This window comes from Schistocerca nitens, chromosome 3 (assembly GCF_023898315.1).
Source record: "Schistocerca nitens isolate TAMUIC-IGC-003100 chromosome 3, iqSchNite1.1, whole genome shotgun sequence".
NCBI lineage: Eukaryota > Metazoa > Arthropoda > Insecta > Orthoptera > Acrididae > Schistocerca > Schistocerca nitens.
In genome coordinates, this window is record NC_064616.1 from 706,572,789 (window position 1) to 706,592,108 (window position 19,320).

At 44.6% G+C, this 19,320-nt stretch overlaps 1 protein-coding gene across 29 annotated transcripts in view; it reads right to left on the minus strand.

Moving 5' to 3' along the window:
- LOC126248677 (twitchin) overlaps nucleotides 1-19,320 on the minus strand; it is a 523,948-nt gene that overhangs the window by 483,458 nt on the left and 21,170 nt on the right. For all 29 annotated transcript variants that reach the window (XM_049949938.1, XM_049949935.1, XM_049949939.1 and 26 more), the window contains exon 3: nucleotides 4,678-4,699. In XM_049949938.1, coding sequence (XP_049805895.1) covers nucleotides 4,678-4,699 — 22 coding nt within the window. The remainder of the gene's footprint in view (nucleotides 1-4,677; nucleotides 4,700-19,320) is intronic.

Below are 19,320 nucleotides of genomic sequence, written 5' to 3' on the forward strand. Positions count from 1 at the left end.
GAATACGGACGTAGAGTTCCGGATAGCAGTGTATTTAACAAGATATTTGACAGATGACGCGAGCGCGGAACGCTTCCCAGCATATACACTCCTGGAAATGGAAAAAAGAACACATTGACACCGGTGTGTCAGACCCACCATACTTGCTCCGGACACTGCGAGAGGGCTGTACAAGCAATGATCACACGCACGGCACAGCGGACACACCAGGAACCGCGGTGTTGGCCGTCGAATGGCGCTAGCTGCGCAGCATTTGTGCACCGCCGCCGTCAGTGTCAGCCAGTTTGCCGTGGCATACGGAGCTCCATCGCAGTCTTTAACACTGGTAGCATGCCGCGACAGCGTGGACGTGAACCGTATGTGCAGTTGACGGACTTTGAGCGAGGGCGTATAGTGGGCATGCGGGAGGCCGGGTGGACGTACCGCCGAATTGCTCAACACGTGGGGCGTGAGGTCTCCACAGTACATCGATGTTGTCGCCAGTGGTCGGCGGAAGGTGCACGTGCCCGTCGACCTGGGACCGGACCGCAGCGACGCACGGATGCACGCCAAGACCGTAGGATCCTACGCAGTGCCGTAGGGGACCGCACCGCCACTTCCCAGCAAATTAGGGACACTGTTGCTCCTGGGGTATCGGCGAGGACCATTCGCAACCGTCTCCATGAAGCTGGGCTACGGTCCCGCACACCGTTAGGCCGTCTTCCGCTCACGCCCCAACATCGTGCAGCCCGCCTCCAGTGGTGTCGCGACAGGCGTGAATGGAGGGACGAATGGAGACGTGTCGTCTTCAGCGATGAGAGTCGCTTCTGCCTTGGTGCCAATGATGGTCGTATGCGTGTTTGGCGCCGTGCAGGTGAGCGCCACAATCAGGACTGCATACGACCGAGGCACACAGGGCCAACACCCGGCATCATGGTGTGGGGAGCGATCTCCTACACTGGCCGTACACCACTGGTGATCGTCGAGGGGACACTGAATAGTGCACGGTACATCCAAACCGTCATCGAACCCATCGTTCTACCATTCCTAGACCGGCAAGGGAACTTGCTGTTCCAACAGGACAATGCACGTCCGCATGTATCCCGTGCCACCCAACGTGCTCTAGAAGGTGTAAGTCAACTACCCTGGCCAGCAAGATCTCCGGATCTGTCCCCCATTGAGCATGTTTGGGACTGGATGAAGCGTCGTCTCACGCGGTCTGCACGTCCAGCACGAACGCTGGTCCAACTGAGGCGCCAGGTGGAAATGGCATGGCAAGCCGTTCCACAGGACTACATCCAGCATCTCTACGATCGTCTCCATGGGAGAATAGCAGCCTGCATTGCTGCGAAAGGTGGATATACACTGTACTAGTGCCGACATTGTGCATGCTCTGTTGCCTGTGTCTATGTGCCTGTGGTTCTGTCAGTGTGATCATGTGATGTATCTGACCCCAGGAATGTGTCAATAAAGTTTCCCCTTCCTGGGAAAATGAATTCACGGTGTTCTTATTTCAATTTCCAGGAGTGTATGTTGTATCTGTACGTCTCGTCCAACAAGATCTTAGTGAAGTTGAGAACATTCTAGAAATCGTAGAACGCAGCCCAACTACCAGCTCTAGAAGAATTTCTGCACAGCTTGGTATTCCACAATCATTATTTCATTTGGGGGAGTGGACCAAACAGCGAGATCATCAGTCCCGTCGGATTAGGGAGAAATAGGGAAAGAAGTCGGCCGTGCTCTTTCAAAGGAACTATCCAGGCATTTGCCTGAAGTGATTTAGGAAATCACGGGAAACCTAAATCATGATGGCTGGACACGGGTTTGAACTAGAGATGGGCAAAACTGTTCTTTTCAGAGATCAGATCAGGACTGTTCACTCCCTGAAATGAACTAGCTCTTTTTCATGACTCACCACTCATTCACAATAGAAAATAAATGGAAGGCACATTGCCCTTTAAACTTGATTTATTCCAGTACTATACCTGTATGTTGATCTTATTTGGTCCTATTTTGAAGTAACACAGATAATGAGTAAGAATTTTGTATTGTTTATTGAAATTTCCACGATATGACAAAGTTTTTGATTATTGATTTATTTTGCACTATCGTGGTTTTTGCTTTGTAGCCATTATCATGGTCAAAGGTGAAATAGTCATAAAATATCTGACATGTCTGAATGATTGTAATATTGTGACAACAATCATTCAGACATGTCAGATATGTAATAAATATTTCACCTTTGCACGTGATAATGGCTACAAAGCTAAAATAGCATGCTGATAACGACACTTCTGAGTGCCCCGCAAAACAAGGAAAATATTGGTGTAACTCATTTTGCGGTACGTTTATCGGTTCGCTCGTAATTAAAGCGCAAATTCGAGTGTCCATAATAAAAAATCCTATAGTAAGAGGAGTCGTCAGGAACTTGATTTAGGTTACCACATCGATTCTATTTGTTTTAAACGTTGAATCCATGTTAGTCGGGGCCTAATGTCATTTCGACCGCTGTCGTAACGGCGTGTCACAACACGTACCTGCCGCTGTTAGGGGCATTGTTGGCTGGTGTACGTTGTTGTCGAATGAATGGCTTGCGCTTGCGTGGCCAAGACCAAACTGCTGAAAAAAAAGTTTTGCGCTGTCTACACATCTGCGAACGAGAGTGGGCTTTTATTCAAGACGATCAGGAAATGAAAGAGTAAGTCTTATGAAACTGAAACGTTAAAATAAAGACACCTATTCGAGGTACGATGGTGGCGCAAAACTTGTATGGAAGAATACATTACTACACGGATCAGGAGAATAATTTTAACTACGTAAACAGACAGAAAAACCAATTTGTTGAAAATTTGAGGACTTTTGCTCCCCAAAATCGGTCGCACTGGGCCGTCAGAGCTTGTCTCTGACTAGAATTTTTCTTTGTGGAAAGTTGAGGGGCACGTACTGAATCATGCGATGAATGGAGAGAAGAGGAGGAAAACAGAACAGTATGTGGTTGCAGTTATAAGACTGAAGCTTCAAGGATTTGACGGTTTGATTCACTGACAAGCAAAAATTGTTGTCAACCAAAATACTAATCGCATATTTACTGACGTGCAGCATAATTTTAATCGCTATCTCTGAGTGCAGGTGATATTCATATTCAAGTGAGCTTTGGGGGGGGGGGGGGGGGGGAGGCAGAAACCGTATCTTGACCCACTCCGGGTTTGAAGTGGGCGAAGGAGGAGGCCTCTGTCCTTAATCTCTCTCCCCCCCCCCCCCCCCCCCACCCACCCACCATTTCCTCCGGCTGATACGACGTTGCACGAAGCCCGATTTCTCATTTTCTTGCTATATTTTTTCCTTGTGGAAAGCAAAAACAGGTGCGTCGCTCTCACTTCTAGTAGCTCACTTTCGACCATCTCGGAGCAATACTGTGGCCAGTGTAAACACTCTGGCCCGGAATTGTATTGGCACAAACGTTCCTAGGCAATAGTGGCCACTAGTGTTGCCGAGCATGTGGCTGTAATTCGTTTTGCCGGCAATGTATCTGGCAATATTTCCGGGCTACATTGTCGATAATATGCAATTTCTGTGAACCATGCAAACGCACCTTTAGACTACGTAAAAATGGCTCTGAGCACTATGGGACTTAACATCTATGGTCATCAGTCCCCTAGAACTTAGAACTACTTAAACCTAACTAACCTAAGGACAGCACACAACACCCAGCCATCACGAAGCAGAGAAAATCCCTGACCCCGCCGGGAATCGAACCCGGGAACCCGGGCGTGGGAAGCGAGAACGCTACCGCACGACCAAGACTACGTAAATCTACATCTGTGTCTACTAATCAACTACTGTGAAACGCATAGCAGAAGGTACATGACATCATACTAGTTATTACGGCTTCTTCTCATTCCAGCCACATATGGAGCGTGGGTAGAATGAGTAAATACCTCCTTGAGCGCTGTAATTAATCTAATCTTGCCCTCAAAATCCCTACGGGAGCCATAAGTAGGTTGTAGTATTTTCCTATCTTCATTATTTAAAGCTGGTTCTTGGAACTTGTAAGTAGGCTTTCTCGGGACAGTTTGCGTCTATCTTCAGGTGTCTGCCACTTCAGTTGCTTCAACATCTTTGTGACCCTCTCCCGCTGGGTCAAACAAACCTTTCACCATTCGCACTGCCCTTCTCTGTTGCTTGTATGTTCAACAACTCCTGTTAATCCCATTTGGTATGGGTTTCACGCACTTGAGAAATATTCGAGGATGGGTCGCACGAGTGATTTGTAAGCGATCTCCTTTGTAGACTGACTGCATTTTCCTAGCATTCTACCACCTACCCTAAGTCTGCCACTTGCCTCACTTACGACTGAGTGTATGTGATCGTTCTATTTCATATCGCTACAAAATTAGCAGACGTTGAACGGAAGAAACAAAAGCCAATTTTTGATGGTTAGTAATTTTATCCTGCTAGTTATGCGAGTTATTGGCTCCATAAAGTAAGTTGTTTTCACACATTCCATTTGTTAATAAAGAAGTGACCTAATTACCAAAAGAAGACTGCGACCCAAGAACGCTGAATAATTATAGGTAAATCGTGAGCCGAAAGATTAGTTTTTTAAAAAGGAAAATACGTCAAAATCACACACTGGAGTGCGGTTAGATTCTTAAAGTGAATTGGACGGTAAAAAAGTTGAGAAAGGTAGGTACTTACTTTTCTCGTGGTTCATCGATCGCTGAAAAGAGAAAAAAAAACAGATATGAGAAACTTTATAGTACAACCAAACATTGTACATAATAAAAATAAAAAGGAAGCATTCTTATTTGAAGAGTGATAGCCCTTGTAGAATTTTCGTGAAATATTTTGTACTGTCTGTCTGTCAGAGTACTTTATACTATTAATCAAAACACAAGAAAAGAACCTTTTTGTTAGCAAAAAAGGTGATAGCGATACATGTTAAAAATAAAATTATATCGCAGGATGTACTGGAAGCATAACTGTGGAACCGACAGTCTCTTAGCTATTAAGGAGAATTTTAAAACACTTATTTTGGTAGAAAACTATGTTGGTAGTATGTACTGACGTTGAGTTAGAGGAAAAAACTTAAAAGAAAAACGCTTGCAAAGGACCCCTTGTAGAACCAATAGACATTACTAAATTTGGCAACAGCAACGAAAGTCACTGATTCTACTTCCATACTTCATTTCCAGCTTATTTTCGAATTTAATATTCTTATTTCACTATCTGAATCGGCGGGATGAACAAACCAGTAATATGGAATTGTTAAAGTAAATTAAAAACAGTGACAACGTAAGAAGAAAACAGAGACGCCAGGAACGAAGACTGTAAACCAAAACCACGCTTAATATAATTCACTGTTGGATCATAGAGTCATTATTCGTAGGATAAAAAAAAATCGGACAACGAGAAAGTGATAAAGGTAGGGTGGCTCTTCATGAAATAATAATGAACGAATAAAATATAAAAATATGGATGTTCAAATTTTGTGATGGACTAAACGTGTGTACTGTGTAGTAAAGGACTTTGCCAGGCAAATCTCTTCTACATGAACGATGTGAATTCGTCGCACAAGCCGTCCAAAAGTGTAATTTGCTATAAATATCATTGTCGATCACTTTTCCCACTTTGAGAATATCAACTTTACCTATTCTCTAGCTTTTTTGTCGTAATGGGCTTCGATGTTTAGCAAAAATAAAGGAAACAAATGAGACCTGCCCTGGGGGTGTCACTCTTCGCTGCATGACACGAAGATATTGGTAGTAATTAATTTCTTCTATACCGGCTCTGTTCGTGAATGATGCCTCAAGATAGCGACAGTAGAACCTTCTAACTCATTCGAATCTGCCACGTGATATACTTATGGTCCTTATGTCAAATATACAGTATATTCGAGGCAGAAAAAAAAATTCTGGAAGTCTCTGCGCTCTACGAAATTTCTGCTCCATAAGCGCCTCTCCCCTCTCCAATAGTTTTACATCAAAATCTCACTCTCCTTTTGACTGAAAATAGTATTTAAATTAAAGAGGCACATTCAGGCGAATATAATCTTTTGACGCCACAAGACACTGGTATCCATGAATAAAACAACAAAAATCTGCGTTTGTAAAATGTTTTTGAACTTCACTTGTATATTTTGTCTAATATATTCAGTTACAGAGGACATTAAATAAATGAACAAATAACAGACTCATTAGAAATTCTGGGTCGCGTTCCAGTATATTAAATAATAAACTGAATGACTGTTGTAACGTCACTGTATTTAATTACTAATGCTTCTAAATGTCATGAAGACGCTCGGACAATATCGGGGCAACTAGACATTTTTACGTTCTGCAAGGACTGCGCTGTGAAATACAAACTGTTTTACTGGAATTTAATGTACTGTCGAAAGGCACGGTTTTATAGGCCGAGCACTAGCTTGGTTTATGGAGGATCGTTAGTCGGGAAATTCTTATCTGTAACAGTGAGGTTCAGAAGGACGTTTCTCTGTCTATAAAAATAATGGAAATGTTCAACTAATCTCCACTATATCTGAGGAAAATGAGCACTACAGCTTATTTTTCATTACATTGGTGTTAAAAAGCCGTCCATCGGTGAAAATAAGTTTTTAAGTGATATTAAAATATTTCACAATTTTACAGGAGCATTAACATTTTTATTTTTCACTAAATGTCACAAGAACTGATTTTCTTCGTAACGATGATTTGTACTGTGGGGTTACTTTCAAATCCACCACTGAGCAGCGAATTATTATGGGGCGTCCGTTTGCTGGAGTTCTATCTTTAATTTCTCTTCAGAAGTAACAATTTTCTGCTATCATTCCATTTTCAGCCATCTATTTCTCCCACTAGGAATGGAAACCAGCAAAAGAAAATGTTTTCTCATATAAGTATACATGAAGAACATAATTCAAGAGAAAATGAAAAAACTATGTTTGTTTGTTTAAAACTAAGCTCCGACTCTGTGCCATCTGAGTATTAATTAGTAATATTTCCAATAATGTCGGCTTTCAGCGTTTCTTAGTTGTATGAACATCATATTACACATAAGGATAAAGCAGAACATGCTCAACAGAAGCTGGAACTTTAAAGCAATTTTCCGTTTTGCTCTTGCCAAGTCAACCTAATTGTAAAATACAGTTTCCCCTGTAACGTCATTAACGTTGTAAGAAAAAACAGAAATTATAACCTCGGTTAACTTTTTTTTAAATAAGTGACAACTTCTCTTTATATAAAATTTCTATGCAAGCTTAACTTTCTACACTCCTGGAAATGGAAAAAAGAACACATTGACACCGGTGTGTCAGACCCACCATACTTGCTCCGGACACTGCGAGAGGGCTGTACAAGCAATGATCACACGCACGGCACAGCGGACACACCAGGAACCGCGGTGTTGGCCGTCGAATGGCGCTAGCTGCGCAGCATTTGTGCACCGCCGCCGTCAGTGTCAGCCAGTTTGCCGTGGCATACGGAGCTCCATCGCAGTCTTTAACACTGGTAGCATGCCGCGACAGCGTGGACGTGAACCGTATGTGCAGTTGACGGACTTTGAGCGAGGGCGTATAGTGGGCATGCGGGAGGCCGGGTGGACGTACCGCCGAATTGCTCAACACGTGGGGCGTGAGGTCTCCACAGTACATCGATGTTGTCGCCAGTGGTCGGCGGAAGGTGCACGTGCCCGTCGACCTGGGACCGGACCGCAGCGACGCACGGATGCACGCCAAGACCGTAGGATCCTACGCAGTGCCGTAGGGGACCGCACCGCCACTTCCCAGCAAATTAGGGACACTGTTGCTCCTGGGGTATCGGCGAGGACCATTCGCAACCGTCTCCATGAAGCTGGGCTACGGTCCCGCACACCGTTAGGCCGTCTTCCGCTCACGCCCCAACATCGTGCAGCCCGCCTCCAGTGGTGTCGCGACAGGCGTGAATGGAGGGACGAATGGAGACGTGTCGTCTTCAGCGATGAGAGTCGCTTCTGCCTTGGTGCCAATGATGGTCGTATGCGTGTTTGGCGCCGTGCAGGTGAGTGCCACAATCAGGACTGCATACGACCGAGGCACACAGGGCCAACACCCGGCATCATGGTGTGGGGAGCGATCTCCTACACTGGCCGTACACCACTGGTGATCGTCGAGAGGACACTGAATAGTGCACGGTACATCCAAACCGTCATCGAACCCATCGTTCTACCATTCCTAGACCGGCAAGGGAACTTGCTGTTCCAACAGGACAATGCACGTCCGCATGTATCCCGTGCCACCCAACGTGCTCTAGAAGGTGTAAGTCAACTACCCTGGCCAGCAAGATCTCCGGATCTGTCCCCCATTGAGCATGTTTGGGACTGGATGAAGCGTCGTCTCACGCGGTCTGCACGTCCAGCACGAACGCTGGTCCAACTGAGGCGCCAGGTGGAAATGGCATGGCAAGCCGTTCCACAGGACTACATCCAGCATCTCTACGATCGTCTCCATGGGAGAATAGCAGCCTGCATTGCTGCGAAAGGTGGATATACACTGTACTAGTGCCGACATTGTGCATGCTCTGTTGCCTGTGTCTATGTGCCTGTGGTTCTGTCAGTGTGATCATGTGATGTATCTGACCCCAGGAATGTGTCAATAAAGTTTCCCCTTCCTGGGACAATGAATTCACGGTGTTCTTATTTCAATTTCCAGGAGTGTATTTAGAAACTTCATATCTTCTATTATTAGCACATCCCTATGCTTATATAATCAGCTGCCACGAATATCAGTTATCATACGACAACGACCTAAGATGCCGAAAACCAGTTCGTGAACAAATAAAAATTGTTACTGAATGTCAAGTATTATCATATTCTGACAATCACCGGCAAAAAAATGAAGTAATGTCAGCTGTGTGGAAAATATTTCAAAAAATACCAAAAACGAAAATTTCCTCGATTTCGGCTGACTGGAGGAGGATCAAATATCACTCTCTTCTGAAGGAAGTTATGCAAGCAGCGGATGGAGATAGGTTCTACTTCTATATCACACACGATAACAAATTCAGTTTCCACTTCCGTGGACATGGTTGTTAATTCTGTGACTTTCAACGCGGAAGTAACCGCTTCGAATCCTGGTGGTGGAAGATATTATTGTAGCTAAAATTTCGCTAGAATCGGGAGGATATATGATGGTACGTAATTTTTACTCATTTCAGTATGGGATATCTCGCATTTCCGTTATGCTCAGTACCGAGCAGAAGTAACCCATCAGTCAGAAATCCAATTACGTGTCTTAATACATGAGGTACTGGCAATGATACAGTACCTTTCATACCAGGTGCGTGCTAAATCTAGTAGGAAGTCAGAAAAGTTAAGTCTATTATTCCTGGTACGACAGGTGCTAGCCAGATGTGATGGCGGGAAGGAGAACGGAGACTGACGTAGGTATGGAACAAACTTGTCAGTATAAAGAGGTCTCAGTTCTTACGCACACCGCCAGGCATTGAGACTGTTTAATGAACACGAAAAGACGTGCGCACTTTTGCAGCATCTCTGTTTGTTGCTAGATGCTTGTTTTCTTTCCCTCGGCCGCTATTTCCGCTAGCACGCAGATTTTTCTGTTTAAACTGCGGTGGACTTATTTACAGTTTCAAGTTGTAAATTAGGACTAGTTCTGTTTTACGCTGTGGTGGCAAATCTGGTGTTTAACATCATCAGGCGGAAGCGTCATTACATTTCTGTTTTCTGGCGAGGCTTTTGCAAATAACCTGCCGCTGAGCAATTAACTATAGGCCTACATCAATATATTTAGCTGGCATAGTTTGGAGGCACAGCGCTTGGAGGCATTGCTTCTTATCTTGGGGTCTGGAACCGCGAGACCGCTACGGTCGCAGGTTCGAATCCTGCCTCGGGCATGGATGTGTGTGATGTCCTTAGGTTAGTTAGGTTTAACTAGTTCTAAGTTCTAGGGGACTAATGACCTCAGCAGTTGAGTCCCATAGTGCTCAGAACCATTTGAACCATTTTTTCTTATCTTGGGACTGTTTTCTCGCTGCCTAAGGGCGGTATTAGATTCCTCACCCATTTCTCTTCAGCTATCATCCATTTTCAGCCACAACTCGTACAACGAGAAGTGCGCAATCTACTCGTCCCTCTAGGAATGGAGACCAGCCAAAGAAAAAAAGAAATGTGTGTTTTCTCATATATATATATATATCCATGAAGTTACTCACTGGGAGGGAGGAAATGACATCTACATCTATATCCACACTCGCAAACCACTCTAAAGTGCATAGCCGAGGGTACTTAGCATTGTACCACATAATTAGCTGAAGAATGACTGTTTAAATGTCTCTCCAAACGCTGTAATTAGTCTAATTTTATTTTTTCTGCTCCCAGTAGAGCGATACATAGGGGGCTAAAGATTCATCACTTCTTGAAGCTTTGTAAGCAGACTTTCGCGGGATAGTTGCCTCTATCGTCAAGAGGGGACTTAACATCTGAGGTCATCAGTCCCCTAGACTTAGAACGACTTAAACCTAACTAACCTAAGGACATCACACACATCCAAGCACGAGGCAGGATTCGAACCTGCAACCGTAGCAACCTCGTGGTTCCGTACTGAAGCACCTAGAACCGTTCGACCACAGAGGTAGGCTAAGGCTTCTCAGCATTTCCGTTACGCTCTCCTGTGAGTCAAACAAACCTGTGACCATTAGTGCTGCCTTTCTTTGAATGTATTATCCCCTGTTGGCCCTATCTAGTATGGGTCCCAGGCACATGAGTAAAATAGGATGGGCACACAAGTATTTTCTAAGCAATCTCTGCTTTGTAAACCGATTGCATTTTCCCAGTACCCTGCCAATGAACCGAAGTCCGCCATTTGCTTTCCTTACGACTGAAACTATGTGATCATTCTATTTCTTATCCCTATAAATTGTTACATCCATGTAGTTGTAAAAGTTCGCTGACTCCAATTGTGACTCATTTATATTATAGCCACAGGATAGTTGGTTCAAATGGTTCAAATGGCTCTGAGCACTATGGGACTTAACATCTGAGGTCATCAGTCCCCTAGAACTTAGAACTACTTAAACCTAACTAACCTAAGGACATCACACACATCCATGCCCGAGGCAGGATTCGAACCTGCGACCGTAGCAGTCGCGCGGTACCAGACTGCAGCGCCTAGAACCGCTCGGCCACCACGGCCGGCCACAGGATAGTCTTCTGTGTTACTGTGAAGCGCAGAATTACATATTTCTCTATACGCTATCTGATCAAAAGTGTTCGGACACTTATTAGTGGACATTAATATAGGATGTCCATCCTTCGCGTTTATGGCGTCTTTAACTCTGTTGGGGATACTTTCAGTGAGGTGTCTGAATGTCTGTGGAGGAATGGTTGCCCATTCTTCCTCAAGAGCCGAAACCAGAGAAGGCAGTGATGTAGAAAGCTGAGGTCTGAAGGGAAGTCTACGTTATAACTCATCCCAAAGGCATTCCATTTGATCTATGTGTAGTCCTGTTCATTTCATTCATTGGCCACAAATAATTGCATCACAGATGCTACTTTATGACAGGGTGGATTTTCATGCTGATAGAAACATCGTCTCCGAGCTGTTCCTCTGCTGTACGCATGATACATGGCTGCAAAATATGTTCATATCTTCCCTCATTTAGCGTTTTCTTAAGCGCAATAAGGGGACGACACCCTAACCACTATAAACACCCCCGTATCGTAACACTACTTCGTCTTTTCTTCACTATTGGCACCACACATGATGACAGACAACGTTCCCCAGGCATTCACCAAACCCAAATCCTTTTATCGGATTGTCACAGGGAAATCACTCGTTTAGAATCATCCACTGTCCTATGGTGTCGCTCGTTACACCACAAGAAACGTCACTTAACATCGACTACAGAAATGCGTGGTTTATGAGGAGCTGCTCGATCGTTGTACATTGTTTTTAATTCCCTATGCAGAGTCATTGTGGTACATGGAGCGCTGGTAGCACTTTGGAACTCACGAGTGATCCCTTCTGCAAATTTGATGCGATTTTTTACAACTACACTCGATAATGTTCGACGGTCCTTGTCCTTCAGCAGATGAGGTCTGTCTGGCCTTGGTTAAGCTGTTGATGTTCCTTCGCGTTTTCTCTACACTATCACATCACCAACGATCAACTTTGGCAACTTTAAAAGGGTTGAAACTCAGCTGATTTCCAGTGAAGAGTACACGTTCGAAGTCAGTGAGCTCTCCTGACCGACTCATTCTGCTGTAACCGTTTCTCTAATGACAACACAGTACTCCCCGCTTCCTTTTATACTGGGGGGGGGGGGGGGGAGGGGTTCGCATTTCATGACATTTAGTGGTGAATTCTCCATTAAATAGGGGCGTGCGGATATTTTTGATCAGATAGTGTATTTAAAGCCAGTTGCACTACTTTGAAATCTTATTAAGATCTGACTGGATGCCTGCTCAGATTTTTTAATTAGTGCTCTGTTATACGTAGGTTAGAACTTAAATAGCGGCAACACTGCTGTGGAGACACTATGCAATGGAATCTACTGTTGTCGCTGATAGCACACGTTATTGACATATCTACCTTACCTCCGAGCAAATGGACTCGCCCGCCCCACGTCACCGGCGTGCGCACAATCGAGGAAAACACAGTCACTTGTGAGTGAGCGTTCTAACGTAACGGTGTCACTATGTTTTCGAAACAGGAACAACGGAGTTGGATCAAGATTGAATGTGCCAGAGGTCGTACAGCACGACAGTGTCATCAAGGTCTTCAAGAGGTGTGCGGGGAATCGGCATTGCCGTACAGAACAGTGGCACGTTGGGTAAAAGCCTTCAACGAAGGTCGGCAAACTGTGGCAGACATGCATCGGGCAGGCCGTCCTAACGTGTATGCTGTTGCCGCGTTAGTGGACAGTGATCGACGCCATGCGATTCGTGAGCTCGCCCACGATACCGGATTAGCTAATACGACTGTGCTTCGCATCCTGAAGGAACGCTTGGGCATGCGAAAAGTTGCATCACGACGGGTTCCCCATGACTTGACGGAATTGCAGAAATGGATGCGTTACGACGCTGCTCAGACGCACTTGGAGCGCTATGAGCGCGAAGGAGAGGCTTTCTTACGCCGTATCGTAACACTGGATGAGACATGGGCCACATCCAACGAATGGCGTGATTATGGGTCGCCGCGAATGTCGAAAGTGCGTCAGAATTCCAGTATGGTGAAAGTTATGGTGATTTTCGTGTACGACTGTGATAGTGTTATCCTAACGCATTATGTTCCTCCACGGCAGACTGCCAATGCACCGTAATACTGTTCGTTTTTGGAGCTTCACCTGCGACTGGCTTTGCGAAAGAAGCGGCGAAACTTTCTGTGCAACCCACCCATAATTTTGCACTACAATTCGCGGGCCCATACAGCGCAAGCTTTGGCTGCTCTGTTCGGTCGATTGGACTGGAAAGTACTGTACCATCCACCATACTCCCCCGACTTAAGTCCTCGTGACTTTGATTTGATTCCGCAGATGAAGGAACCACTTCGTGGCATTCGCTTCAGAACTGTCCCAGAGATTCGACAGGCAGTAGACCGCTCCATTCGCACCATCAACAGAACAGGCTCTGATAACGGTATACTTCCACATCGCTGGCAACCGGTTCTACACAACGCCGGTGACTACTTTGAAGGACAGTAACAGGTGCATACATGCAACTCTTTTGTATCGGTTGTGAATAAATAGTTGCCACTATTTAAGTTCCAACCCTCGTAGGTAATTGCATCATTTGCAGAAATTATGAGGTTACTGTTATATAGTCTGATACCCTTATCTAACTTTAAAGCTGATAAACTATGTGCAAATGTGTGCCTCTTTTGTGAAGTTTGCAGTGGAGGTCGAAGAGTAGAGAGAGAGAAGCGTTCTAAAAGAATATATAGAAGACCACAACAGCCGCGCTAGACTGGGCAGTGCCCTCGTTCTACCTGACCGTTAGTTTGGATAAAAATGAGTGTGTTACTGTATGACGTAGGACACATACTCCACTCACAAATGGGTGAACTTAGGTCATATGTCACGGTAACCCCAGATTTTCAATATTTTCATAAATTATATTCCTCGAAAAGAGGTTTCCTGTTTCCTTTCGTCTGATTTTAATACTTAATATTCCGTGGACGTGCGAAGTCGTCACTTAGCCAAATGGTTACTTTGTTATGACAATGATCGAAGACATGATCGACAGCAGCCTTGCGCAACACAGCGCCTAAGGGTGATTGGAGCAAAGCAAAATCACAACTTCCTCACGGAAATTTCAGCTCAGATGAAGTGGTGAGATGGTGGAGCGGAGCAGAGTTCACAAGTCAGCACCTTTGTGCCAAGGGTGAAGCAAATGTCAGGACGAGAATCGGTAGGTCTGTACTGCAGTTAGTGCTCGGCGACTGCCAGGGGAAGCAAACACCTTCAGTCCAATCAGTTCCGAGACTGATTTTATTCCTGGCGTATGAGGGACTTCAGCGCAGTAACTACGGTGACAACTTGAAATAATAACTGTAAACAACAGACGTGCATTCGACCAATCAGTTGTGAGCAGGCAGTGTTAATTGTTAAGTAGTTGACTTGCGGCTGTAGTGTGTCAACGTTTTTGTGTCATAAACAGCATTGGAGCAACATCTCTAAATCAACTGTTCGGGACATACGACGGAATGTTTTGAAGAAGAGAAAAGTGTGCGTAAAGTTTGTCCTGCACACCTCGACTCCCGAACAGAAACAACGACCTGTGACCGCCTTCTGCGACTTGACTGAAATGGAATTGCCGTGTGGCTAGGGCCTCCCGTCGGGTACACCGTTCGACTGGTGCAAGTCTTTCGAGTTGACGCCACGTCGGCGACTTGCGTGTCGATGGGGATGAAATGATGATGATAAGGACAACACAACACCCAGTCCCTGAGCGGAGATTATCTCCGACCCAGCCAGGAATCGAACCCGGGCCGTTAGGCATGACATTCCGTCGCGCTGACCACTCAGCTACCAGGGGCGGACTTGACTGAAATGCAAAATGCGGACAATTCTTCTCTGGAAAAATTCATCACGAGTGACGAAACTTGGTGTCATCAATACGAACCTATCACAAAACCCCAAAGTGCAGAAATTCACATGAGGGGTCAACGCTTTGTTGACATAACCGACATTCAAGCACACGTGAAGCACAAGTTGAACATCCAAAAGAAGGACTTTTCTGACAGTTTCAAATGGTTTTATGAACATTTTGTGTGTTATATTCATGAGGGGGAGAGGGGAGGGAGACTATGTAGAACATCTGAATCATTAAAACCATACCCCCCCCCCTTCGTTTTTCCTCTCCCTCCCCCATTTTTATTTTTCCCATCATCTGTCCAATTTCCCCCCACCTGCTCTCGGCTGTGGTATGTCATATTTGCCAACTTTTTAGTGCAGTGCTCAAATGAATGTTCAGTGTTGTTTCGTCTTTCCAACGTGTTGCGAACAAAAACCATGCTGTCGCTGGGTGTGAATTTTATGTCTTTTGCAAACAGACACCAGACTGTCGCCGTGTTTTTTAACTGTCTGTCTATTATTTTACCTGTCTGCTTCTTATGTATTTTATTAGCATCATCGTCCGTTTGTTCTCCGTTTTAAGTTCCACGATTTTTTCGCCATGTTACCATTTTAGTCTCCGATTTTATCGCCTGTTTTTTATTCTTTATTATCTTCATCTTTTTAAAACAAAGTCTGTAGGCTGAAGAGCGGCATACTAAGCTGCTGCCAGCCCGTCCCCTTCGGGAGGAATCGAAACTCAATAAAAAAAATTAAAACCACAATATCAACGTTTCTCTGTATTTTATTGATCCAGTCTCGAAACGTTCTGAACATACATGGTACACTCAATCTGCTACCGATTTTATTCATCTTTCGCACGACTGTAGTACATACATATATGTAAAAGGTGCTGCTCCGGTATGATGCGCTGCTCAAGTGTTTTCGAGACATCGAGATTCAAAGATTTCTGAGCCTGTGGAACACCGTTCCAATCGCCAACTGTCGAGTAGCGACGCTGTGGTCTGTAGACTGAAGAGCGAATAGCCGTCGTGGTTCGTGCCCTCCCGTGGCTTGATCACAGAGTAATACAACATTGACACATGTATGAATAAACTGCTTCGGATCGCGTTCAAATTTCGATGAATGGTTTTGTAAGGTTCTTTGTGGCTCCACACTGCACACCAGAGCAAAACCTGCGTCGCACTCCATTAAAAAACGATGTGTCACACTCATTGGGATTGCCGGCTCACGATGCCCTTGGAAAAGGTTAGGATGTCACCACTGTCAAAATTGTCAAGAATGTCGTCCAGCTGCTCATCGCACTGCTAGCTGTCGTTTTCTACAGTGAAATGTGTGTACATAAACGCCCCAAGGGAAGGTGTAGTCCCATTGAGGCTCTTTATGCTACTTCCTGAGGCCTCTTCCTGTAAAACTCAGAGTGGTGGTGCCTGTGAAATGTTTCCTTGGCCACCCGTACGAGAACCGCGTGATTTCCATGCTGACTTCCATCGCAGAGGCTTTCAAAGTAGGGTAGGTAGGTGGTTAGTGTTTAACGTCCCGTCGACAACGAGGCCATTAGAGACGGAGCGCAAGCTCGGGTTAGGGAAGCACTGGGAAGGAAATCGGCCGTGCCCCTTTAAAGGAACCATTTCGGCATTTGCCTGAAACGATTTAGGGAAATCACGGAAAACCTAAATCAGGATGATTGGCGACGGGATTGAACCGTCGTCCTCCCGAATGCGAGTCCAGTGTGCTAACCACTGCGCCACCTCGTTCGGTTTTCAAAGTAGGGAGTAAATGTGTGTAAGAGGGGATGTGACGACCTATTCATCGTGTGACACGTCCCTGGTGTCGTTGGGGAGAATTATGGTGAAATTCGGCGCCTGTGTGACTTTAACCCACGTTGTAGCTCACATGAACTTCTGGGCTACGACTTTTTTTCCACATGTGTCGACACCTTGTTGTCTGAAGCGTCACCGGGGGCGACACGATTTTGTATCGTTACAGAGTATAGTTGTAGTCACCATTGAGACAAATTTCAAACTTCTACATCGCAATGGCAGGCAATTACGGGGTTTGGAAAAAGTGACCCTTTAATTGTTGCATCGCGCGGGATTAGCCGAGCGGTCTTGGGCGCTGCAGTCATGGACTGTGCGGCTGATCCCGGCGGAGGTTCGAGTCCTCCCTCGGCCATGGGTGTGTGTGTTGTTCTTAGGATAATTTAGGTTAAATAGTGTGTAAGCTTAGGGACTGATGACCTTAGCAGTTAAGTCCCATAAGATTTCACACACATTTGAACATTTTTAATTGTTGCACATTGTAACTATGGAAAGCCATGACAGAGAATTTAGTAGTTAACTTTTTCTTAATTGGTTTTTGTTTTGTTTTGTAATCTTTTTTTACTGTTTTTCATTGTTGTCTAAAATATAGGGCTATTGGGTTTTCTTTGTTAATGCAGGGAAGCTATTTATGACGTCTGTTGCATTTATGTACGCTGGATAGATGCCTGTTTGCACGTTCCAAAGTCGAAATGCAAATGTTTCGTCGAGAAGTGTTTTAGTTAGATCTTACTCTTGGATTCGTTGTATTTTGAATTTTGCCGTCAGCAGAAAGTATTAACGTGCTAAAGGGAGCATATTCGTGGATGTATGTATTTTGTTTTACTTTGTCGGGCTGCATGCCTTCTGTTACGCTCAGGTTCCTGCTGTGTAAGTGGCAAATGTAGCAGTTTGTATGTTCGTGACAATCCACGCAATTGATCCATGTTACAGGACATATACTAAAAGGCAGCAGTTCGAGTACAAGATCTTACTAATGGAGGAACTACTGAAACTTAAGCTTATGAGTTATCAATTTCACTTTAGTTCTCCCCTTAGTGATACTGGGTCGCCATGATAGAATTATACTAGGCATGACTCTCGATGACTCTCAGGTAGTTTGCTGCCCTTACGGCTGTTCATTTCTGCTCCCATAGCTTCAGCTTGATACCTTCGGTATATTCTTCAGCTTGATACCTTCGGTTTATTGATCATTTTTTGTACCAGATACCTGTGGATGAATAGTTAACTCGACTGCTTGTAGCTACAAACAGTCTGGCGGACTGTATTCGATTGTTTGTTACTGTGGCATCAAACAAAACAGAAAAACCTACTGTTGGTCGTGTCTTATCCTATGCTCAGATAAAAACAAAAGAAATATACCAAACTTTCAGAAAAGTGGTGTATTCGATTGTTTGTTACTGTGGCATCAAACAAAACAGAAAAACCTACTGTTGGTCGTGTCTTATCCTACGCTCAGATAAAAACAAAAGAAATATACCAAACTTTCAGAAAAGTGGTTAGAAGATAAAACTCATACGAGTCTGTTGTAGAATTTCCACGTTTAAGGGTCTGAAGATTGTTACAGTTATTTGAATACAGATGTTTAAATTTTAATGGCTTATTGGAGCTAACAGGCTTCAGAATTGAGAGGAAAACATGATTTGTGGATAGAGGCTCAAGTTATGAAGACATGAATTAGTAGACCAGTTCCGTTTAATTTACAGCCCTAATTTTAATTTCCTCACTTTTCTTTTTCAGTTCCTGCCAGAAGATGATTATAAAGAACTATGTTTTATTACAATGACTTGTCAGCAGCATATTTGTATCCTTAGGTTTTTTTATGGCTTGTTCGTATGATTTGTATCTGAAGTAACAGCTCGAATTGTCTTTCGACTTAGTTTCCCAAACTGTGGCAATTTACGGAATCCATTTATGCAGACTCCAAAACATTGTTGTGTGTGTGTGTGTGTGTGTGTGTGTGTGTGTGTGTGTGTGTGTGTGGAGAAAGGAGAAGGGGGACTGGTTGCAGTACTGGAAGGACACATGGTCAGCACATCGCTCACCCTGACTTGATGTCATCTTTAGGAATCGGAGCCACTACGTCTCCTTCTACAAGCTTGTTTGCCGTTGCCACAGGGATAACAGACCCACTCCAATTTTATCGGCAAGAGAAAGTCTCCCGTTAATGGCGGGAATCAAACGTGGGTCCTCTACCTGTCAGACAGATACACTGAGAGTTTAGTTACAGAGACAGACCTCCTGTAGCATTTCTGCAACAAATTCCGGGGTTTGTTTACCATGCTGGCGTAAAATGGATCCAGAGTGGCTTAGGCAGTATGTGTTCCGTACTAAGTAGTTACGGATTTCGTTAGGGGGAGAGCACATGGACGTTACCGCTTTCTGATGCCACAACACAGCGGTCAAGCCACATGTTTCCACTTCCTAGACCTGTCGCACTACATGCCACCGTACTT